The sequence below is a fragment of the Amphiura filiformis genome, chromosome 6, assembly GCF_039555335.1.
Source record: "Amphiura filiformis chromosome 6, Afil_fr2py, whole genome shotgun sequence".
Taxonomy (NCBI): domain Eukaryota; kingdom Metazoa; phylum Echinodermata; class Ophiuroidea; order Amphilepidida; family Amphiuridae; genus Amphiura; species Amphiura filiformis.
The window spans coordinates 49604028-49629647 of NC_092633.1; the positions used below are offsets into that span (position 1 = coordinate 49604028).

A 25620-nucleotide genomic window follows, 5' to 3' on the forward strand; every position below is an offset into this window, starting at 1 on the left:
GGGCCGGCGATATAGGGGGTCTTTCTATCATGTCCGTGATATTTTTTTCATTAACATGAGACTACCGGACGATATCGGGGGTCTTTCTATCATGTCCGTGATATTGTGTTCATTGACATGAGACTACCGGGCGATATAGGGGCTTTCTATCATGTCTGTGATATTTTTTTCATTAACATGAGACTACCGGGTTATATAGGGGGTCTTTCTATCATGTCCGTGATATTTTTTTCATTGACATGAGACTACCGGGCGACATAGGGGGTCTTTTCATCATGTCCGTGATATTTTTTTCATTGACATGAGACTACCGGGCGATATCGGGTTTTTTTTTATCATGTCCGTGATATTATTTTCATTGACATGAGACTACCGGGCGATATGGGGGGTCTTTCTATCATGTCCGTGATATATTTTTCATTGACATGAGACTACCGGGCGATATAGGGGTCTTTCTATCATGTCCGTATAATATTTTTTTCATTAACATGAGACTACCGGGCGATATATGGGGTCTTTCATGATGTCCGTGATAATTTTTTTCATTGAACATGAGACTACCTGGCGACATAGGGGGTCTTTCCATCATGTCCGTGATATTTTTTCCATTGACTTGAGACTACCGGGCGATATAGGGGTCCTTGTCCGTATAATATTTTTTTTCATTAACATGAGACTACCGGGCGATATATGGGGCCTTTCTATCATGTCCGTGATATTTTTTTCATTGACATGAGACTACCGGGCGATATAAGGGATCTATTTGTCATGTCACCCGTGATACATTTTTTCCATTAACATGAGACTACCGGACGATACAAGGGGTCTCTCAATGATGTCCGTGATATTTTTTTTCCATTAACATGAGACTAGATAACGGGGGTCTTTCTATAATGTCCGTGATATTTGTTTTCATATTAACATGAGACTACCGGGCGATATAGGGGGTGTTTCTATCATGTATGGATCTCGATACAATTTAAGAAAACAAACTTTCTTTATTTCTTTTTTTCTCCTTCTTACTTTCTTTCTTTCTTAAAATAATAAGAATTAGCATGCGTATCAAATTAATAAACAAGACGACTTTGGCAAGTCTAATTTGCCTCTGCCAAAGTTCAAAGATGCGCGCCGCATAGCATTGTTATGGTATTATAACACTAAACTCCTTTACGTTTCAAACGAGAGGTAATTTTTAAGGTAAATATACCTGCATTTCAGTGTGAATGATTATTTAGTGGTGTGCGCCTGTATACTAGTGGCGCTATTTGACTAAGTTGCCAGTTTATTATTAGGTCATATAAACCCGATCTTGGTAAAATTCTCATTAATATTCATTAGATGACGCACGACATGAGACTACCGGTATATAGCCAAAGCCCTTGCACAACAGGCTATAAATCTACCTACGTTGGTATCATGTAGAACACCTTTCCAATAATGGATGTAGCGGAATGAGCTCTAGTGAGTGCACGGTACTCTCCAGGGTCCAGGCTTACTCGTAAAGCCTACGCACGGAAAACGGGGAGTACCCAAACAAAAGGGAGTATTAAAACAAAAAGGAGTATTATTTTAAAAAGGGAGAAACTATTCAAAATGGGAACCTATTTGTGAAAAGCGGGAGGAAAGTTAAAGGGGATTATTTGTAAAAAGGGGAACTATTTACAAAATGGGTGAAAATAAAAAGGGTATTATTTGTAAAGGGGTAATTCGAAAACGGGGAAACTATTTGAAAAGGGGGACATTAAAAAGGGGAAACTATTTGAAAAAAGGGTGATTCGAAAAGGGGAAACTATATGAAAAGGGGGAAAGTCGAAAAGGGGAAACTATTTGAAAAGGGGGAAAGTCGAAAAGGGGGACACTATTTGAAAGGGGGTAAGGAAAAGGGGGGAAAGTTGAAAAGGGGAAAGGGGGAAACTATTTGAAAACGGGGAAAGTTAAAAAGGGGGAAATATTTGAAAAAGGGGAAAGCATTTCGCAAAAAGGGGAAAACTAAAATTTGGGGATATGAATTATAAAAGGGGGAGTTTGGCGGAGATCAGACACCGTACAAAGAGAAGATACCCCTCCCTCCAGTTTTTGCTTGTCCATCACTTTCAGAAGTTTGGTCTGTCGGTCGGGAATTTTTTTATGTCTTATTGTTAATATACCGAAAGTTTAATTTGAAGTAAAATACTCACTGACCACTGAATTTCCACCAAAGAAAAATTCGAAGTAAACCCAATTTTATTTGCACGATGGCAGACTTGAAGTACTTCATTTTTAAGTTCAACAGTGTTTTACTTGTCTTGACTCTGAGGATGATATGTACGAAATTTATTCTCTGTATATTTTGTAAGCTTTTTACAATTTTTCAAATTGTTCAACTATTAAAAGTGCAGCTTTTAAAAACCTTTTTGGGCCTCTTTGATTTTTTAGCTTTTTCAACTGTTTTCAAAATGTTCTGTATTTTATAGACCCGCCGCGCTGTACATGTCGCTATCTTCAGTATATCGAAAACATAGGCCTACATGAAACATCAAAATATATTCCCAACACTGCAAAATGTGAACATTATTTTCTTTATGTATAGGCTCAAAGACCCACACCCCCGCCCCACCATGCCCACCTTGCCTGAATAATTTATGTTTCAATACAAAGTTATTTTCGATTTATTGTGTCATTTTCAGATAATATTGTGTTCTGCAATCTGCATGCATGTAGGCCCCCTATACGCTTTTGGCCAGGGCTTTTGGTTTCATATCAAACTGTACCTGCAATCGATCATGATCGTCATCAAGAAAACTTATTTCCATCATCATTGATCATTGTATTTGAAACTAATTTAAAAGATCGTGGTTTAGCTTTGATTTGAAAAGGTCACTTATCATGAAGACACCTGTGCCTTTTGCTTTTCAAGTTTGTAATTACTTTAAATGTTTATCTCTTCGTCATGTTCATTGTTTATTGTCTTCCTGTGAGAGAAGTTAAATACACTTGAGCAGTTTCAAGTGGTGCTCTATGCCCTCTTGCGTCTTCAATTCGATGGAATCTTTGCATTGAGTGGAGAGAGGGTGTCGTTAATGAAACAGCCGAGTGATTGCCCTTTTTGTCACGTTACAAAACTTTATTGTTGACCCATCGATTTTCGCTTTCTGGTGCATTGTGGGGTCCCAAAATGATATTTTTTTTTCATTCAATTTGCTTTGGAACACTGCAATACGCCGGAAAGACGTGGTCGATGGATCGGCAACGACGGTTCATTGATCATTTTTGATTTTATTCTTGGTTCATTTTGTTGTTGTTTTTGTTTAAATTTATTTGTTTCCTCGTATATTAATGTAAGAACGCACCGTCGGGTAGACGTGTGCCGCTGTTATAAAAGCGTTGTTCTAATAATAAAATTATTATTATTACTACACCCCGGGACTATACCCCCTGATAAATTTGGGGCCTAATTTTGCATTTTCCTCAAAAAATAACTACACACTGGTAACAAACGTTATGTATATTATAGGGGCAATGAATCTAATTACTTCACTGAAATTTCAGGATTCAAGTGGGTTCATTATATATATGTTAAGAAATGAGGTACATTCTAGCGGTACCTCTTTTCTTATCATAAATAACTAGGCGGTTACCCATATTTGGCGGTTCAGGCTCGGCCGGGTGCGATTACCTGGCTGATGGTGACTTTACCCACCAAGTGTCATGCCCATATGACAGTTTTTACTAATTTGACCTCAGATGACCTCTGGTTACCCCAAAACGACCTTCCAAAAAGTTGGGTCTAAATGTTGACTGTACCCACCAAGTTTCATGCCCTTACGACAGTTTTTACTAATTTGGCCTTAGATGACCCGTGGGTGACCTCAGATGACCCCAAGATGACCTTCCAAAATTTTGGCTCTAAATGTTGTCTGTACCCACCAACTTTCATGCCCATATGACAGTTTTTAGTCATTTGACCTCAGATGACCCCTGGGTGACCTCGGATGACCCCAAAATGACCTTCCAAAATTTTAGCTCTAAATGTTGTCTGTACCTACCAACTTTCATGCCCATACAACAGTTTTAGTAATTTGACCTCAGATGACCCCTGGGAGGGGCCCTGGGGTCAGATGACTTAACGAACATAAACTTCTTCTTACCAGGACAGAACTACACCCACCCACAGAGTTTGGGCCCGTAAGACCTACGACGGGCTCACCGTGACGACAGTTTTAGTAATTTGACCTCAGATGACCCCTGGGAGGTGGACCCGGGGTCAGATGATTTAACGAACATAAACTTCTTCTTGCCAGGACAGAACTACACCCACCCACCAAGTTTGGGCCCCGTACGACCTACAACGGCCTCACATTAGCAGTCACAGACAGACAGACAAACATACAGAGAGACAGAGATATAGATGTACCGCTTGTCTTGAGTCACTGAAATTGCAGTGCAGTGACTGGATTCCTTGCCCCTATAATATAGGCCTACATAACTTTTGTTACCAGTGTTTTATTATTTTTTGAGAGAAATGCAAAAATAGTCACAAATTTATCAAGGGGTGTAGTACCACTTTAAGTACACTTGAGCAAATTATTTGAAGTGGTTCCCCTTAATTAATAGTATCCACGCTGCTAATATGAGTGTGTATTGTTAAATAAGTTAAGTGTGGTGGAATTATTTCCCCTTCCAATCAACTTGTCTCTTGGAGCACCAGCTGGAGATTTAGTGCGTCTATCGGATGTATTTATGAATGATGCTATTTTAAACTGTTTGTATTTAGTTGGGGGAGGGGGCGGGGCTAGTTGCAGGTTTGCATTGCATCCCATCTGTTCAGTTCATAACATAGAGGCTATATCACTGCAAAAACAGTGTAAATTAAACACTAATATCTAAACACAATTTTGCCTTCACTTTGTAAACACGTTTTGAAGCTAAACATCATGTGTCAAATTTCTGAACATATTGTCTCACGGATATATCCTGCGCCTCCTCGAGCCACTTCCGGTCCTGCCGGGACTCGAACCCATGACCCTGGGTTTAAGAGGCGAGCGCGCTAGCGTATAGACCAAAAGAGGACTTCCCCGTCAGGTCTATAACACTAACGCACTTATACCTCCGTGACATGCTCCCCCTCCTCGTAAGGCGCGTCCTCGCGCCTTACTTCCTCTGTTTAAACTGGTCGTCCTTGATACAAGGCATACTCGGCCAGACTGGTCGTCCTTGATACAAGGCATACTTGGCCAGCCATTTTTATGAACGCCTAACCCTTTCCGATGGGTGATCCCCCTGGTGTTAAGGAACTCCAGGGACCACAGCTGCCACCATTTATGTCACAAACCCCTCACGGAAATATCCTGCGCCTCCTAGAGCCACTTCCGGTCCTGCCGGGACTCGAACCCACGACCCTGGGTTTAAGAGGCGAGCGCGCTAGCGTATAGACCAAAAGAGGACTTCCCCGTCAAGTCTATAACACTAACGCACTTATACCTCCGTGACAATGTCAGTGTCTTCAGCTATAAGTGGTGTTCAATTTCTAAACCGTCTGACATCCATATTCTAAACATATCGTTTCTAAACACATTCTTGCCTCAGTTCACTTTCTACACCTTGTCTTTGCAGTGTAGCTCATCGATATATATACATTGTAGCCTAGTGTTTGTATGGGCAGTGGTGACCCTATGTGGGGAAATGACTACTAAGGGATCGTTCACAAACACTTGTTGGGGGGGCTGATGCAAAAATGAATTTTTTTGACCCTCCTAAGGGGGAGGGCCTGAAAAAATGACCACAAATTTTCCCAGGAAAATTGAGTTTATATGCTTTTCTATGGGGTTGACCCATAATTTTCGGGGCCTGAAATTTGTGAGATTTGAAAGGGGGCGAAAAATTGTCACGATGAAATTTTTTGTATCAGGCCCCCCTAACAAGCGTTTGTGAACGGTCCCTTACCAACTTTTGTATTGAGTTGGGGGGAGGGGGCTAGTTGCAGGTTTGCATCCCACCTGTTCAGTTCATAACATAGACTATAAAGCTACAATACACTGCAAAAACAGTGTATAGAAATTAAACACTTTTCTAAACACAATTTTGCCTTCACTTTGTAAACACGTTTTGTGTTTTGAAGCTATACATCCCCATCATGTGTCAAATTTCTGAACATATGTCAGTTAATTGATGTTCAATTTCTAAACATCTGACATCCATATTCTAAGCATACCGTTTCTAAACACATTCTTGCCTTCACTTTCTAAACATTTGCAGTCAAAGAGCTCATCGATAGTGTTTATATATGGGCAGTGACCCTATGATACGATTGTCGATTACGGGGAAATGACTACTTAAACCATGCTTATACGTATACATGTAGGCCTATACACGTCCCTGGTAAAATGACATAATCACATAGAGCTGCATGCACTTTCGGGAAATAGTCTCTATAGGGACGCACCATTAGATATTAGGGGGGCTAGGAGTTTTTGAATAAAAAAATTGCTTCACTGATGAGTCAAAAAAATTTTGCCTCACCGATGATTAAAAAAATTTCCTCACTGACAAGTAAAAAAAAGTTTCCCCACCCAGTTCTGTTTTATAAGGTATAGGCCTACATTAAAATTGAAAAAAGACAACTTCGCCGTCGAAGGCGGCGAAAAAAAATTCCCGGAAAAAATTGCTTCCAAAGGCAGTGAAAACAAATTTTCTGCCTGACCCAAACTCCCTAGCCCCCCCGATAATATCCAAGTAATGGTGCGTCCTTAATCATGTTAAGGGGGTACTACACCCCTCGATAAATTTGTGTCTATTTTTGCATTTTTCTCAAAAACTAGTAACACACTGGTAACAAAAGTTAAGTATATTATAGGGGCAAGGAAACCAGTTACTACAATGGAATTTCAGTGATCCAAAACACGCGGTTCGTTATTTATGATAAGAAATGAGGTACCGCTAGGATGTACCTCATTTTCTATCATATATACTGAACCGCTTGTCTTGAGTCACTGAAATTTCTGTGTAGTATAAATTGGATTCCTTGCCCCAATAATATACATAACTTTTGTTACCAGTGTGTTATTATTTTTTGAGAAAAATGCAAAAATAGTCACAAATTTACCACAGGGGTGTAGTACACCCTTAAAGCAATAGACTAAAAATAATGTGTTTGACATTGAAATGTGCAGTTTGTCAAAGGCCGTGCAAGGTTGGTTGCATAATAGCATAGGCCATTTATTGAAGTTTCAGCATGTTCTGGAACTATTAAGATAGACGTTTATTACAGGAAATACCTTGCCACAAGCGGAGACTTAACATTACGACTTGCAGCATAGATTATCAATGCTTGCAGTCATAAGAATATGAACATAAATGAAATGGACGCCATTGGAAAAAAGTCACGATGTTGCTGTTGCTGTTCAACTCCAAAAAGTTTTATTATTGTCATCATAACGGGAATTATATTAATTATCTCTGGTGCTGTTGCCATGCCTTTGATATACGATGCAATGATTAAAGTGGTTGTTTATGATGTAAGTTTATGCTTTAAGTTTTATCTTTGTAAAAAATATGCGCGAGATGTGCGTGTGCGGCCATCCCCGGGGGGGGGGGGGCACTCACATGTTAAGGTGGTACGGGTATGTGCGGCGCTCAAGGGTCCCTTTTTCAGGCTCTCCGGCAGTTCCTTAAGCCCCACATTTGGATTTGCTCCAGTTCTTTGAGCCTCAAACTCTGACATTTGTAGCTCTTTAAGCTCAAATTTGGAAATAATTGAGAAATTTTTAGCTCAACAGCCTATAATTTGGCCCTAATTTCAGTTCTTCAAGCCCCTATTTTGCCCGAAAATCAGTTCTTTGTTCCCAAAGTTCGGCGCTCCGCGCCGCACACCCCTACCAAAATTTAAGTTGAGTGCCCCCCCCGGGCGGCCATCATGATCTGTCATTAATTTCTTAATATTAAATAGACCCCGGGAATAGACCCCCGGTAGGGTGTATAGACTAGAGGTGCATAGACACCCGTACCCCACTTCAATTCCAAAGGGTCGTTAATGCTCTGCATGCTAGCCACAGGCTTCAACATAAGAAGTCCCAAGTTTTGAGATATTTTCTCAAAATATCAAGAGCTATAATCTCAAGAACCACTGACTTTAGTTAAAAAATTGTGGCGCGGGCGGGCGACAAGAAATTCAACATCAACTTACATTTAGCCTATAAAGCGGCAAAAATCATTTTAGAATAAAGTACATGTGTATGTAGGCCATTTTTTTCGGGTTACCATGCAGATCTACTATTAGTTTCAATACACGTATAAGCTGTTAGTTTAAGAGCTTTTATGTATTTCATGCTCGTTCTGTAGTTCTATATTAAAAGATACATAACATTTCCATATAGGCTTATACCAGGCCTAGTTCTAATGGTCAAGGCTCAGAAATATAAATAAATGTTTTTTTGGATGGACTTTTGGACCTTAAGGGAACTGGAATGAGCGTTTTGAGCGTTTCGACAGCATTTTTTGTGGGACATGAGAGCACATCAGACCTATCGAATTGCATTCTGAATACCAAGAATGTCTATATCAAATAATTTTCATTTTATGAATTCACGATATAATACAAATTTTATGACAAATTATTAAAATTTGATATTTTTCACATTTTTGAGATATAACAGTCCTCGAAGTAAATTTTATAAATTTAATGATACAGTCTTAACGTGTATGTAGCTGGGAGGAAAAAGCCGACGACAAATTGAAAATTTTGACCTTTCATATTGAAGATACGGATTTTTTTTTCCCCAAAGACCTATTTTTTTTTTTGTGTTTTGGGAAAAAAATACATATCTTCAATACGAAAGGTCAAAATTTTCAATTGATCGTCGGCTTTTCATCCCACCTACATACACTTTAGGTAGAAATCATCAGATTTATAAAGTTTACTTGAGTAGCCTACTGTTAAATATCAAAAATATCAATTTTTAATGATTTGCCATAAAATGTGTATTACATTGTGAATTTCAAAAATCAAAATTATTTGATATCAGAAGGCCATTCTTCGTATTCAGAATGCAATTCGATATGTCTGATGTGCTCTCAGAGGATGATTTAAGCACTTCCCAGCAAGTCTTGCGGTTAGCAGGGTTTGGATAATGTGCGAGTTGCGAGTGCGAGTTGCGAGTTGTGAGTTGCGAGTGCGAGTTGCGAGATGCGAGTTGCGAGTTCAATTTGCGAGATGCGAGTTGAAATTTGCGAGTTGCGAGTTGGAATTTGCGAGTTGTCAAAGGAAGTTGCGAGTTGGTTTGCGAGTTGCGAGTTGACATTTGCGAGTTAAAATTTGCGAGTTGCGAGTTGAAATTTGCGAGTTGTGAGTTGAAATTTTGGGAGTTGCTATGAAGAGTTTCGAGATGATTTGCGAGTGTTGATTCAACACATGTCAACATAATATTCTTCACATTCTGAAATGAAATCACATCACCTTAATTAGATTACTTATATTTGCATTTAATTAAAGACTACATGCACATGAGTGTATTGACAGTTGCTTTGAAAATATTTCTCCTTATGATACATGTACGATAGGCCGATATCTTTAAAGTTAAAGTTGCAGGTGACTTTGAGGTGATGTTTTACAAGTACACATTGTGTAGCACTACTTACGGGCTCTGTTGCTTTAGTAGTATACTATCAAGCTGGGTTGCGTTCATCTTGGTTGTGAGTGAAGCGAGCACCGAGCTTAGCGAGGGCTACTATTGGTGGAATATATCTTGGATCATCATAGCTATCAGAGTACAGCACAGAACCTGTGCTACATATAGGCCTATATCTAGGAAAGAACTCTAGTGGTGTCATGCATCATTGATTCTCTCACATCTGCACAAACAGGTTATAAATTACCTAGACTTGTGCCTGAGTCTACCTCGTCTGAGTCGAGCCGAGTCAATTCGAATTTGAGTCTGAGCCAAGTCTGAGTCATTTTGTATCAGAGTCCGGACTCCAGACCAGGGTGCCAAGTCTGAGCCAAGTCCGCGTCCAGCAAACTATATGAACTGAGTCCGGCTCAAGCCCTGACTCAGTCCGAGTCCATGTTCAAAATTAAAGTTATGAACATTATATCAAAGATTCCAAATAGAGATGAATTTGAACCAATCCTATTTATGTATAGTGTATGAGAAGCACAGTGGCCCCATTGTTCGGGTGAGAGCATCATAATCGAAAGATTGCAGGTTCGAGCCACACTGCGGCCAGTGAGTTGCGTCGTTGAACAAGATAGCTTAGCCCTAACCCAACTGAGTTTCACTGAAGCTCACTATTAAAACCACTCTGTGTGCATGCATTCCATGTGACTTGATGACGCAATCAGCCCAAGTCACATATACCCAGGGAATTGCTGCCCTGGGCAGTTAAACCACTTGGTACCCCAGGTTCGAATCCCAGGGGTACCAAGTGACTTCTTCCTTCACCTTCTCTCCTTTTTCTTTTCTTCTTTCCCTTCCGATAGCAAAAAAAACACGGGTAGGGTTAGGGTTAATTCCCAATTGCTTTACTCCACCCAGGTGTAAAATGGGGAGCTGCTGGGGATAATCGCAATCTAAGTCACTGACAGTAGGCCCTACCTGCGCATCAGTTGCGCACTTGGTGAAGCAGAAATATTCTTATATATCCTATGTTAGCGGAATTGTTGAAGTGTGCTGATTATTAGGTCATGCCTATAGCTGAAGCACACATTAAATCACCAACATTTATTTATTTTTATTTATTTATTTAAAAAAAACAGATCATTACGCATTTTTTTACGGAGTACCTCTAGAGGTGCTCCGCTATAGGCTGTCTCTACGGGAGGTACAATTTTTAATGTGTGCATGTGTTAAATCGGTAAATCTGGCCCGGACTGCACAGGTGTACATGTATACTTAACACATACCCCATCCTACATTGTACATACATGTAACAGTATGAAACCTTTGTGCTACATACATGGTATAACTGATATATTGTAATGTATTTTCTGTGTTCACATTTCACCTAGATTTTCAGGTGGCTGGATCGAGTTCAGAGGTGTTGTTTAAATAGATGAGGAATTCAATTGGACATCCATTCATAAACAAATAATTTGAAGTGATAACTGCTAATGTAACCCATCTCCGATATTTTGTATAGAGTCAGGCCCGGGAGTCAGTGTCACCTATCATTCACATGATCAAAATGAATCTTTAGTTTACATATTTGTGAGTGTGTTGATATTGTTTCTATTCTGTTTAAAAAGCTCACTACTCTCTCAGGACTGCTCTCTTTTATAACAAAACTGGTGAACATTTATATTTTGCCTAATTTTGAGAAGAAAAACTGTTTGGAATTGACATCACATTAGTCAGTTCAATTTAAGCAATGTTTACAGTAGCACATGCTTGAACCTTCCTGGAAAATTTGATACCCCACTACATCTCATTATATTATTGAAAATAATCAAACACTATAATGTGGTTGAGCTTGAGGTATGCTTTGAACATGGAATCATAGAGGATGGTCATATTTTTAACTCTCAACGTAATGTCCAACGTTGTGCATGCAACTAGAGCACAGGCAATGAAGGTCTAGTTCCAATAGGGTAAAACAATTTCTGTAAAAATTTGACAATTTAGCAACTCAGAAGAACTCGCAAATGTAAACTCATAACTCGCAAATTTCAACTCGCAACTTGCAAATTTCAACTTGGAACTCGCAAATTTTAACTCGCAAATGGCAACTCGCAAATCAACTCGCAACTACCCTTGGCAACTCGCAAATACCAACTCGCAACTCGCAAATCAACTCGCAACTGCCCATGGCAACTCGCAAATTTCAACTCGCAACTCGCAGATTTTCAACTCGCATCTCGCAACTCGCAACTCGAACTCGCAACTCGCAACTCGCAAAATACCTTTACCCCGGTTAGCACAGCTGTGTGAGTGAACATGACGCCACTGCCCGCCCACTGCATACACACGTGCATGGTTAAATTTGAATTTGGACAGATATATTTACAATAAAAACACCTTCTAAAAGTTGGTCGATTTCACATTTTATGTTATCTACAGAAGGCGTGAATTATCCTTCATGCATACGTCACTTTAGATCTGAAATCGACCAAGTAATAATGACACACGGGCAATTCTAAAACAACATCTTTTGCACAGAGTTCAATGGGATTTGAAAAGTAAAGTGGCAGTTGAAACACTAGTGATAACACTTTTACAGTGCATGATGGGGCTTCCTTAAATCATCCTCTGATGTGCTCTAATGTCCCACAATAAATACTGTCCAAACGTTCATACAGAAACGAGGTTCAGAGGACGAAAACAAGATTTCATATAAACAAACCATGCAGGGCGAGTCAAAACAGAAGTCACAAAGAAGTTGACTCAAGGCTGCATTCAAATGGTGAAGTATATGGAAGATAGACCCTCCCTCGGGTCCGTGGAGAACGACTGGTAATGTAGATTACATAGCATTAAAAATCAACGGAATCAGCGCTCAATGGACTTTCGCGTTCACTTATAATACGAGTATATTTCTATATTGCTGCATGGTTGACTGTGGTGGGTGTAATTAGTGGCGTCGATTTGTGGATGAAGAGGAATGGGTTTTTGGCATTGAAGAAAATAAGGCATTTATTTTCATAAGGCATTACGTAATTATTTATTGTTACATTATCCAGAGATGGAACCGAACCGAGACTGGGGGCCAGTCTATATGGAAGCATCCTTGATCTAAATAATACTATTATTAATAGGGAACAAAATGGCTTTTACATGACAAAACGGACTTCCTGGCAATGGCTATTTTATCGCTGCATGATTTATTTATTTATTTGAACAATCGCTTTTACAACAGCGGCACTCGTCTATTAAACCGACGGTGCGTTCACATATATTAACAAAGTATAAAATAAATAAGTTAACAAAATACAATATACACACAAGCAAACAAACAATTATGCAATGTATATGATAGGCTGTGTAAAATTAATATTTTGGTTCTCGTCCCTCCCTCCTCAATTTCTGGGATTTGTCAGATTTTTTTTTTTTTTTTAGATTTTTCAATTTGTTTAGACTTTGGAATGATTTATGAAATCTTCATACATATAAATAAGTTTATTAGAGAACAAGAATCACTTCCAAGTCTTTTTGTGGTACTCTAGGGGGTTTATCCCAAAAAAAATCAAAAAAAAAAAAAAAAAAAGGGCCTCATCGTTTCCTCGAGCACTGTTGGAGAAGACCGAAAACTACTGACAATGCTAATTTTACATTGAAAAAAAAAAAAAAAAAAAACACCTCCCTCCCTCATCAATTCATGAAAATCCTCTGGACGAGAACCAAAACATTAATTTTATACGGCCATAATAACAAGTAAACACTCTCTAAGAAATAAAGTTCTAAATAAAACCTTTTTTGTCCTCCGAAAGGAGAACCCTACCTCTTGAACCTTTCAAAAAGGTTCTTTAATTTTGAAGAACCCTTAAAGGTTCTCTAAATAACCGAAAACGGTTCTATATCACATTTTGGGGCCATTTTCGACGGGTTTTGGAACCATTTTTGGTTGTTTAGGGACCGTTCACAAACACTTGTAAGGGGGGGGCTGATGCAAAATCCCAATGGCATAGTCCAATAACCTCAATTAAACAATCATAGAGCAAAATTTGACCTCAAGTTACAAATGTATTGGGGTTAAAGAACTGTGCCCCTGATAGATGAGCATGTTGTGGATCATTATGTCTTGCCATTCCTCGAAAAGGTTTTGTGAAATTATTTCCATTCCTTTTTAACGTATTCTGTTACCATGGTTACCGATTGCAGATGATGCAGCTGACACCCTCCTCACCCATATACGATGAGTGGGCCAACCCAACGGTACCCCTATTGTCCAAGTTCTACTTCTTTGAAGTTCAAAATCCAGATGAAGTCATCAATGGAGACAAACCAGCACTTGTGGAGAGAGGTCCCTATGCATACAAGTAGGTACTTTATATAAACCCGGGGGTGGGGTATTTAGTGAAAAGGTGGGTATGGGCCCGGATATGCGGCACATTTGGGGGGTGCATTTTGTGGGGTGCACCGGTGCAGATGAAGTCATCAATCATTGTCAATGGCGACAAACCAGCACTTGTGGAAAGAGGTCCCTGTACATACAAGCAGGTACTTCGTAAACCCGGGGTGGGGTCTTTAGTGAAAAGATGGGTAAGGGAACATGTGCGACACATTTGGGAGGGGGGGAGGGGGTCCATTTTTCTAAAAATTGCGACCCGAGAGTTATATCATCAAAAAGTCTGCACCGGTGCACCCCACAAAATGCACCCCAAATGGGGTTCTCCCCGTCATTCCGAACCACCGCTAGTCCGAATTTTAAGCTTACCTAACACTAACCTTAAACCCTAACACTAACCCTAAATCTAACCCTAAAAATCCGGACTAGCGGTGGTTCGGACTGACGGTGTTTCGGACTGACGGGGAGACCTCCATTTGGGGTGCATTTTGTAGGGTGCACCGGCGGTGCATATTTTTTTATATAACTCTCGGTCGCAATTTTTAGAAAAATGGTTTGGAGGTGGGTGTTTTTTCACAATAATTTACAGATTTTTCATTGTTTTTTAAAAGTGGACATATTGACCATAATTTTGAACGGAATAATCCAAAATTAGTATTTTTGGGTCTCTTTTTTTGTGTCAAAGTTTGTATATTTTGGGGTATGTTATTGGAATCCCACAAAAATCTATGGAGGAATAAGGGGTCTTTTGGCGACAGCATGTGTTGATAAAAATGTTTTGGGTGGGGGAGGGGGTCTTAACAGTCCAACATAATGTGTCACCTCCCATGAAGTGTCTCCCATTTTGACCCCCCCTCTTCAAAAAGAAAAGGTGCAGTTGAAACAGACAAAAAAATATCTTGCAACATTCACTATTCATGTCTCTGCAATAGAATCAATTAATACTCATTTATGTTTGATCCCGAAACTGTTCGTTTTGATGAGATATATTGTTCATTTTAATAAGGTATGTTATCACGTTGAACCAAAAATCTTATGAAAATGAATAGTTTCTGTTTTATTTTAATAAGTGCTATTTAAATTTAAAAGACCTCCAACGCATTACTTGACAACAGGGGCGTAGCCAGCTTTTTTGTTGGGGGGGGGGGTAAAATAAAATTTCGGGGGCACAGACGAAAAAATTAGTTGTATCATACAATACACGGACGATGTGCGCGCGTAGCGTGCAACAATTTGATATTTTACACTATTTTTGTCCATTATCAGCATTTTACACTATTTTTGCCTATGATCGGGCTGAATTTCCGTAGAAAAGGGCTTTTTGCCCCTTTTCTTTTCTTTTGCCCTTCTGATTTGCTCTTTTATTTTTTTTTTGTCAGGGGGGAACTTTTTTCTTTCATTTTTTTCGGGGGGGGGGGGGGTCACTCTGCCCCACCGCTGGCTACGCTACTGCTTGACAAGATTACCCATTTCAATATGAAACGGTTCATATCCCCCACGGAGAAGACAAACTATTCAAATTTCATTTTTTGGTCAATTTGATATAAAGAACTTATTCATTTTTGACAAAAAACATATTCATTTTTTTTAAATGACAAGACAATCTGATCAAATTTGATGAGTTTCTCGTCATTTTGATGAGAAAATCTGATTCATTTTGAAGAGAAATCTGTCATGTCCCCCTCCGAATATCATACTTGTCAAATTTGAATAGATTCTATTCATTTGTGGGGAGTTTTTTTAGAGTGTACAATAGAATGAGTACAACTTCCAAATAGCTGTCATCATAGCTATATATTATGTCTAACCATCACTCCAACCACATTCTAACAAAAACTTTTCCCCAATTCTAATCCTAACCCTAATCAACAACCCAAACCCTAATCATATAGTCCTAGCTCTAATCATGTTCATAACCCTAATCATAACCATATAATCATAACCTATCCTTACATAATCATAACCATAACCTATCCTTACATAATCATAACCATATCCCCAATCATCAATCCTAACCCTATCCCTTATCATAACCCTATTCATAATGCCAGTGGGGTAGCCAGGACTTTTTCAGAGGGGGTAGTGCCACCAAGAGCCATCAGGCCCGGGGTAAAATGAACGCAAGGGCCCCACTTTTTATGAACCCCTGAGGTCTCTTTTCTTTGCTTTTATGGGCCCATTAAGGTACGTTTTCTTTATTCTTTAAGGGCCCCTAGGACCCCAGGTAACACACTCTCTTAACCCCCTCTTGTTGGTGGCACTGGAGGGGTGAGGGAAAGGCAACTAAGGGTACACAATTTGACAAAAAATCTCAAAAATGGACTAAAAAGTACAAAAAAGCAGACAGCAGGGGAGGGGGGATGATCCAGACTTCTCACAAGGTGGGAAGCTTCCCATTTTGCTCCCCTTGGCTACGGCACAATGTACTCATAACCTTAACCCTAACACATCTCTACTGTGACCTATGGTTATACCTAGGATAAAAATCATATTTGATTTTTTTCTTTCTGTTACAGGCTCATTGTAAAAAGGGCAAATGTCACTTCCAATGCCAACGGAACTATATCAAGTATACCAGTGTATACATACGTTTTTGACAGAGAAAAATCTGTTGGTGATGAGAGTGATACGTTTTTAAGTATCAATATGCCCATGACTGTAAGTATCAAAATGCTCATGACTATTTTATAAATTGTATCAAAATCCTTGTACTTACTGCTAATTTTGTAGTCATCTCACTGCTGATAACATTATAGTTGTGTGCTATCCCCAGCAAAAAGTTAGAAATGGTTGTCAGAAAACATTTAACTGCTTTTATAAGGGAATATAACGTTTTATTTACATTCAAAAACATTTTTTTTAAACTTCTTATAGATGTGTTTTGGTTAAAACATTTTATATTTCAATGCTATCAGCAGTAGATAGCACATGACTACAATGCTATCAGCAGTAGATAGCACATGACTTCAATGCTATCAGCAGTAGATAGCACATGACTTCAATGCTATCAGCAGTAGATAGCACATGACTTCAATGCTATCAGCAGTAGATAGCACATGACTATAAATTATGCTATCAGCAGTAGATAGCACATGACTTCAATGCTATCAGCATTAGCACATGACTTCGATGCTATCAGCAGTAGTTAGCACATGACTATAATGTATTCTGTTTTGCTAGATGAAATATAATTATATAAGCACATAATTCTTAAGTATGGCCTGATAGGTATGAAAAGTACAATTTTCTACATAACATCAGTTTGTTGACAAATTGCCAAAATATGCAAATTTAGGCCTATATGGTTTTTGTGTGCTAGAAAAATCACCTCTAAAAATAGAGACTTGCAAAAAAATTATTTCAGTCTTCGCCTTGCTGGCGATGCATTATTTTGCCCTCTATGAGCAACAAACCAGTATGGTTGATTTGGAATAATTCTGGAATACCCTGCGCACATGTACAACCCTAATCCTAATTTAAACCCACCCTAATTATAACCCTAACCCTAACCCTAATCCAAACCCACCCATATAACCCTAACCCTAATTCAAACCCACCCCAATTATAACCCTAACCCTAATCGAAACCTGTCCTAATTATAACCCTAACCCTTATCCAACACACCCTAATTATAACCCTAACCCTAATTATAACCCTAGCACTAATCCTAACCCTAATTATAATCCTAAACCTAACCCTAAAACACAGGGTACGCAGGGTATACCAGAATTATGCTGAGGATTTACTTTAGCATTACACACAAACCAATTTTGAGTTAGCACTCTTTGGGTATAATTTCTTTGGTGGATTTACCATAGCATTACACACAAACCAATTTTGAGGTGGCACTCTTTGGGTATAATTTCTTTGGTGGATTTACCATAGCATTACACACAAACCAATTTTGAGGTGGCACTCTTTGGGTATAATTTCTTTGGTGGATTTACCATAGCATTACACACAAACCAATTTTGAGGTGGCACTCTTTGGGTATAATCTCTATGGTGGATTTACCATAGCATTACACACAAACAATTTTGAGTTAGCACTCTTTGGGTATAATTTCTTTGGTGGATTTACCATAGCATTACACACAAACCAATTTTGAGTTAGCACTCTTTGGGTATAATTTCTTTGGTGGATTTACCATAGCATTACACACAAACCAATTTTGAGTTAGCACTCTTTGGGTATAATTTCTTTGGTGGATTTACCATAGCATTACACACAACCCAATTTTGAGTTAGCACTCTTTGGGTATAATTTCTTTGGTGGATTTACCATAGCATTACACACAAACAATTTTGAGTTGGCACTCTTTGAGTATAATTTCTTTGGTGGATTTACCATAGCATTACACACAACCCAATTTTGAGTTAGCACTCTTTGGGTATAATTTCTTTGGTGGATTTACCATAGCATTACACACAAACAATTTTGAGTTGGCACTCTTTGGGTATAATTTCTTTGGTGGATTTACCATAGCATTACACACAAACAATTTTGAGTTGGCACTCTTTGAGTATAATTTCTTTGGTGGATTTACCATAGCATTACCACAAACAATTTTGAGTTAGCACTCTTTGGGTATAATTTCTTTGGTGGATTTACCATAGCATTACACACAAACCAATTTTGAGTTAGCACTCTTTGAGTATAATTTCTTTGGTGGATTTACCATAGCATTACACACAAACCAATTTTGAGTTGGCACTCTTTGAGTATAATTTCTTTGGTGGATTTACCATAGCATTACACACAAAACAATTTTGAGTTAGCACTCTTTGAGTATAATTTCTTTGGTAGATTTACCATAGCATTACACACAAACAATTTTGAGTTAGCACTCTTTGGGTATAATTTCTTTGGTGGATTTACCATAGCATTACACACAAACACATTTGAGGTGGCACTCTTTGGGTATAATTTCTTTGGTGGATTTACCGTAGCATTACACACAAACAATTTTGAGTTAGCACTCTTTGAGTATAATTTCTTTGGTGGATTTACCATAGCATTACACACAAACCAATTTTGAGTTGGCACTCTTTGAGTATAATTTCTTTGGTGGATTTACCATAGCATTACACACAAAACAATTTTGAGTTAGCACTCTTTGAGTATAATTTCTTTGGTAGATTTACCATAGCATTACACACAAACAATTTTGAGTTAGCACTCTTTGGGTATAATTTCTTTGGTGGATTTACCATAGCATTACACACAAACAATTTTGAGTTAGCACTCTTTGGGTATAATATCTTTGTGTGTAATGCTCCACACAAACAATTTTGAGGTGGCACTCTTTGGGTATAATCTCTATGGTGGATTTACCATAGCATTACACACAAACCAATTTTGAGGTGGCACTCTTTGGGTATAATTTCTTTGGTGGATTTACCATAGCATTACACACAAACACATTTGAGGTGGCACTCTTTGGGTATAATTTCTTTGGTGGATTTACCATAGCATTACACACAAACAATTTTGAGGTGGCACTCTTTGGGTATAATCTCTATGGTGGATTTACCATAGCATTACACACAAACCAATTTTGAGTTAGCACTCTTTGGGTATAATTTCTTTGGTGGATTTACCGTAGCATTACACACAAACAATTTTGAGGTGGCACTCTTTGGGTATAATCTCTATGGTGGATTTACCATAGCATTACACACAAACAATTTTGAGGTGGCACTCTTTGGGTATAATTTCTTTGGTGGATTTACCGTAGCATTACACACAAACAATTTTGAGGTGGCACTCTTTGGGTATAATCTCTATGGTGGATTTACCATAGCATTACACACAAACAATTTTGAGGTGGCACTCTTTGAGTATAATTTCTTTGGTGGATTTACCATAGCATTACACACAAACCAATTTTGAGGTGACACTCTTTATGTTTAACCTCTTTGAATGAAACACAAAATAACCAAATATTTAAGAATTTTATGTGCATTTGCTACTTTCTTCTATTATAGTCTACAGCGTATATGATGAAGGATGAATCTAGATTTGTCAAGCAGTCTATGTCACTTGTTCTGGAGGCACTTGGTGAAAGCATGTTTAAAAGACTTTCGGTAGCAGACCTATTATGGGGTTATGATGAACCATTGTTTGAACTTGTGGAGAAATTCTTTCCTATACCTGGAGTAGGGAGTCAATTTGGATTCCTTTTAGGGGTAAGTTACGGCTCTAAGGCCTAAAAAACAACATTTTTGTTTCCTGCAGCAGGTCAAAAAAGTCAAATGCGAAATGCAGTTTTTCATTTTTATTTTTTTTATAATCCATGTCTTCAAATGTAAAAAAAACACCTTTTTTGCTGCAAATTGGAATGGGAATTTACAGTGAGTCTATCCGACACACACACACAAAAATCATATGCATGTATATTAAAAAAGGTATTAAAAAAAATGTGTGATGTTTTTCCAGCAGTTTTTCACTACGCTCGTTTGTTGTGTGATATGTAAATGTTTACTCCAGTAGTGTTTTGTATTATATTTTGTGTTTTTTTCCAGTTTTGGGTTTTTTTTCTTTGTAAGTGAAAAAAATTTCTAATGCGCGAAATAAGCTGTCAAAATCGTAATGCACGCATACTACAGGATATATGGTATAAAGGTCATTGGCGGTGGAACCATGCAGCCAATGTCCCAGCCCCTACTTTTTTAACTGGGAGGCCTTACCCAGCAAACACACAAACGTTTTTAAAACGTTTTAAATAAGTTATATTTTGGGTTTTGGTTTAGGTAAAAACGTTTTAATAACATTAAAATGTCGGGTTATATAAAGGTCATGAAATTGTTTTAAAACGTTTTGTATGAAAACACACTACAACAATATTTTTAAAATGTTTTGAAATGTCATTGTAAACTATTTTTGCAAACATTTTTGGCCAAATATTTTGTCAACACTTAAATAACATTATGTTAACATATTTGCACCCAGCAAACACAGAAATGTTCTTTTACAAAACGTTTTAATAACACTTAAATGTTGGGTTATATAAAGGTCGTGAAAACATTTTAAAAACGTTATTGTAAATATTTTTGGCAAACATTTTTGCAAAATATTTTTTCAACCCCAAAATAACATTCTGTTTAGAATGATTTGTACCAAGTTTTCAAAAATGTTTTTGGAACGTTATTAAAACGTTTTTATACCCTTTATATAACCCGACATCTAAATGTTTTCTGTAAAACATTTGTGTTTGCTGTGCAGTAAATTACCAACACATGTTATTTAATGTTATGAAAACGTTTTATACCATTCATGTACCCTTTATATAACCCGACATTTAATCGTTTTCTGACAACCTTTTATAACCTTTTGCGAATGATGTCGAAAACATTTTGTGTTTGCTGGGTATACACTGTCTTTTTACAACCCTTAAAATGAGTCTAATAATAGATTTTCCAAAATGAAACCCCATTTGGTGCATTATTTGGTCCAGACACTATAATGTTGTGCTTGCTCAAATCAAAGTCTGCTTAAACAATGATAAAAGTTGCAAAAATGTGTGTGTGGGGGCATTTGATTAAGTCCTCTACACTTGATAAATTTGGGGATGTGTCCATGTGTCCCCACCCATTTGATGCCCTTGTCTGGTGATCCTAGCCAGGGGGAGAAGAGTCCCCCCACAGAAAATGTTCAGGGACACAAATGGGGACGGTAAAGAGCAAAATGTCCTTAAGATGACTAAAAATGGGACAAAAAATGGGGGACGAAAATCTGGCTTTGCCCCCTAAATGGGGACGAAAATTTGGCTTTGCCCCCTCACACCAAAATCCTGTCTACGCCACTGTATACCAATTTATGTTTGTATCTTGCAGTACAATGGGACAGACATCAATGGCATGTTTACCGTATATGATGGTGTGGCTAATAAAAGTAAATTAAATCACGTCAACAGATGGAAAGGACAGACTGAGTTAGACATGTGGTATACACCAGAAGCAAACATGATGAATGGAACGGGTTAGTCAAGTTTAATTTGTTCACTTATTTTGTACACAACATCTTTAATGTGTAACATCACGTATCACTGAGTTAGACATGTGGTATACACCAGAAGCAAACATGATGAATGGAATGGGTTAGTCAAGTTTGATTTGTTCACTTATTTTGTACACAACATCTTTAGTGTGTAACATCACGTATCACTGAGTTAGACATGTGGTATACACCAGAAGCAAACATGATGAATGGAATGGGTTAGTCAAGTTTGATTTGTTCACTTATTTTTTACACAACATCTTTAGTGTGTAACATCACGTATCACTGAGTTAGACATGTGGTATACACCAGAAGCAAACATGATGAATGGAACAGGTTAGTCAAGTTTGATTTGTTCACTTATTTTTTACACAACATCTTTATAGTGTGTAACATCACGTATCACTGAGTTAGACATGTGGTATACACCAGAAGCAAACATGATGAATGGAATGGGTTAGTCAAGTTTAATTTGTTCACTTATTTTTTACACAACATCTTTAGTGTGTAACATCACATATCACTGAGTTAGACATGTGGTATACACCAGAAGCAAACATGATGAATGGAACGGGTTAGTCAAGTTTAATTTGTTCACTTATTTTGTACACAACATCTTTAGTGTGTAACATCACGTATCACTGAGTTAGACATGTGGTATACACCAGAAGCAAACATGATGAATGGAGCAGGTTAGTCAAGTTTAATTTGTTCACTTATTTTGTACACAACATCTTTAGTGTGTAACATCACGTATCACTGAGTTAGACATGTGGTATACACCAGAAGCAAACATGATGAATGGAACGGGTTAGTCAAGTTTAATTTGTTCACTTATTTTGTACACAACATCTTTAGAGTGTAACATCACGTATCACTGAGTTAGACATGTGGTATACACCAGAAGCAAACATGATGAATGGAACGGGTTAGTCAAGTTTAATTTGTTCACTTATTTTGTACACAACATCTTTAGTGTGTAACATCACGTATCACTGAGTTAGACATGTGGTATACACCAGAAGCAAACATGATGAATGGAATGGGTTAGTCAAGTTTGATTTGTTCACTTATTTTTACACAACATCTTTAGTGTGTAACATCACGTATCACTGAGTTAGACATGTGGTATACACCAGAAGCAAACATGATGAATGGAACGGGTTAGTCAAGTTTAATTTGTTCACTTATTTTGTACTTGGCATCTTCAGTGTGTAACATCACTGAGTTAGACTTTTGGTCTATGCCAGAAGTTAAAGCCATATTATAACATTTGCTGAGGAGAACGCCCTAATTTTTTTTAAATTCTGTTTTTTACATGATTATAATGTACTTTAGTCAATAAATAATACTCTGCAAAAAAAAAAGACTTAAGGTGCTGTAGTTTTAGCCAGCCCATTCGGGCTGGTACCTGTTTCAGGTTTGGGGTCAGTTTACTCAAGAGATTATATTTTAGTGGTATTGGAATGATTTTTTTTTTTTTACTTTTGTGGTTAAATTTTTTTTAAATATTTTAATTGATTTGTTAGGAAAAGTAAGTATGTTTTGCCGTTTCAACGAAGCGAAAACGAGTGAGTATTACCAAAGTTATGTTTGAACTAATTAATTATGACTTTAAAAGTTTAAAGGCCTAAATGTAACAATAATAGTTAATATATATAGCATCATATGGTCAGCAGAAGAAAATCTGACATCACCTATGATGTCATATCAGTGTCCTTGACCGGGGTCCTTACTCCTTGACCACTGAACAGCGTGATATCATGTTGATAACAGATCTATAGAATCAAAATCTTCATCATATCCCCGGATCATATCACAGATTCTCAACAATCTGTGATCATATGGACCATATTGATGTGAAAGTAGTTATCTATCATATCCTGTGTCGTTTTATGGATAAAAATGACTCAAAATGTTATTGATGAAATGGTTGCTATCATAAACATCAGTTTTGTCTTTTCAACGGGAAAAATCCGATGCAAAATAAAGTTTTTAGGGCCTAGCTATAATATGGGCATAATTTATGCATATAGTATTGAACAATGTACCCCATTTGACATGCACTTATAGATAAATAAATTGTCTTACTTTATTAATTTAATAACTTCTTTATTATAAATAAAATGACACATAACTATTTGATTCATAAAATTACATTCAACAAAATGATTGAAGAGAAAACACACAAGGCACTAGGCAGACTGTTATAGAATGGAGTATGTAAGATGCCATGTCCATAGCTTCGCAGGAGTTTCCGACTAGCAATCAACATGATCAGCACATTCAGAAAAACACAGTTTAAGAGTGAAGATTGTAGTGAGTAACCAGTCCTTTATAAATGTGCTGGCCACTATCTATTATAATATAGTAGGCTTAAACTATACATTGCTTGAATTAATTAAGTTATTTTAAAATAAAATGTACATGTAAGTTAACTCAAACCGGCAGTGTATATATCGAAAGCAGTGAAATCGGACATTCCTAAGCGAAGATATTGAGTTCGTAAGTTCTGGTATTACAAAATTGGAAATTGAGATATCGTGGGTAAAAAGCTGAAAAGACAAAAAAAACCAACGACAACAACAACAACAACAGAACAAACAGACCAGAACAATTTGGAGTACATGTAATGAATTAAAAGAGTTGACATGAGATTAGGAATTAATGTTTTCTGCTGTTTCAGTGTGCATGTTCTCATCGTTGATGGTTTGGTGGACTGTCATGTAGATGTAAGCGTGATCCTAAAAAATGCCTTTCACATTGACCAAAACTAATTACAAGACCTCTTCTACATTGAGGCTGGCTTTCCCTTTTAAAGGGAATTTTTATTTAAGTGCTCACATCACTTTTCAGTGAGCTGGAATGTCCTCAAAAATGTGGCCTCTCTGGTATAACATGTATATATAGTTATGTCAGTGATCAAATAAGAATGAACCCCTGTGAATAAACAAACAACACCATTTAAAGCTATATGTTACATAGATAAGTTATACAAAGCCCACTGACCTTACATGTATTTACCACTACATACATTTATAAACATGAGGGGCGGTCAATAAGTTTGGGGAACAAGATACTTGAAAGTGTACCAGCCAAATTCTTTCTATATCACTTTGATGGCTTTGTTTTTCTTGAAACCTATCATGTCAACAAAATAAAAGTCTTCTGATTGCTCCATGGGCCACTCTTCAGTGAAGGCTCACTAGCATTGATCCCAGACATTGATCAACAGCAAATCTGATATAATGAAGGTAGGACTTAAAATTCTAAAATAGGTTTCACTATTATAAACTACAGGACATGGACCACAATATAATCGCGGTTTAGTTATCTGACCCCTTTATTACTGTGCATAGTCCGACGAGTAGGAGGACCTTTTTTCTTATATTTACCAGGGGCTCAGTCGACTATGATCACTTTCTCATAATAATAATAATATTTATTTCAATTGTCATAAATTACAAACATGAAAAAAACACTAAAAGCAATTTAAATGACAATCCAGGAAAGAAAAAATAGACTAAACAGTCCAAACACAATGTGTTCTTCTTTCCTGATTATAAGTACATATAAAAATAATAATAAATTCAAGATACATGTACACATTAAAAAAAAAAAAAAAAAAACATTTTTAGAAAAAAAAGA

At 37.5% G+C, this 25620-nt stretch overlaps 1 protein-coding gene across 2 annotated transcripts in view; it reads left to right on the plus strand.

Moving 5' to 3' along the window:
* Window positions 1-25620, plus strand: part of LOC140155541 (scavenger receptor class B member 1-like) — a 60321-nt gene that overhangs the window by 18253 nt on the left and 16448 nt on the right. The window contains exons 1-5 of one of the 2 annotated variants that reach the window (XM_072178420.1): window positions 7297-7493; window positions 13788-13945; window positions 16491-16632; window positions 19962-20162; window positions 21810-21954. In XM_072178420.1, the coding sequence (XP_072034521.1) occupies window positions 7323-7493; window positions 13788-13945; window positions 16491-16632; window positions 19962-20162; window positions 21810-21954 (817 nt within the window). In that variant the 5' untranslated portion in view covers window positions 7297-7322. Of the gene's footprint in view, window positions 1-7296; window positions 7494-13787; window positions 13946-16490; window positions 16633-19961; window positions 20163-21809; window positions 21955-25620 lie in introns of those variants that run through there. The other variant, XM_072178419.1, reaches the window with a different exon arrangement.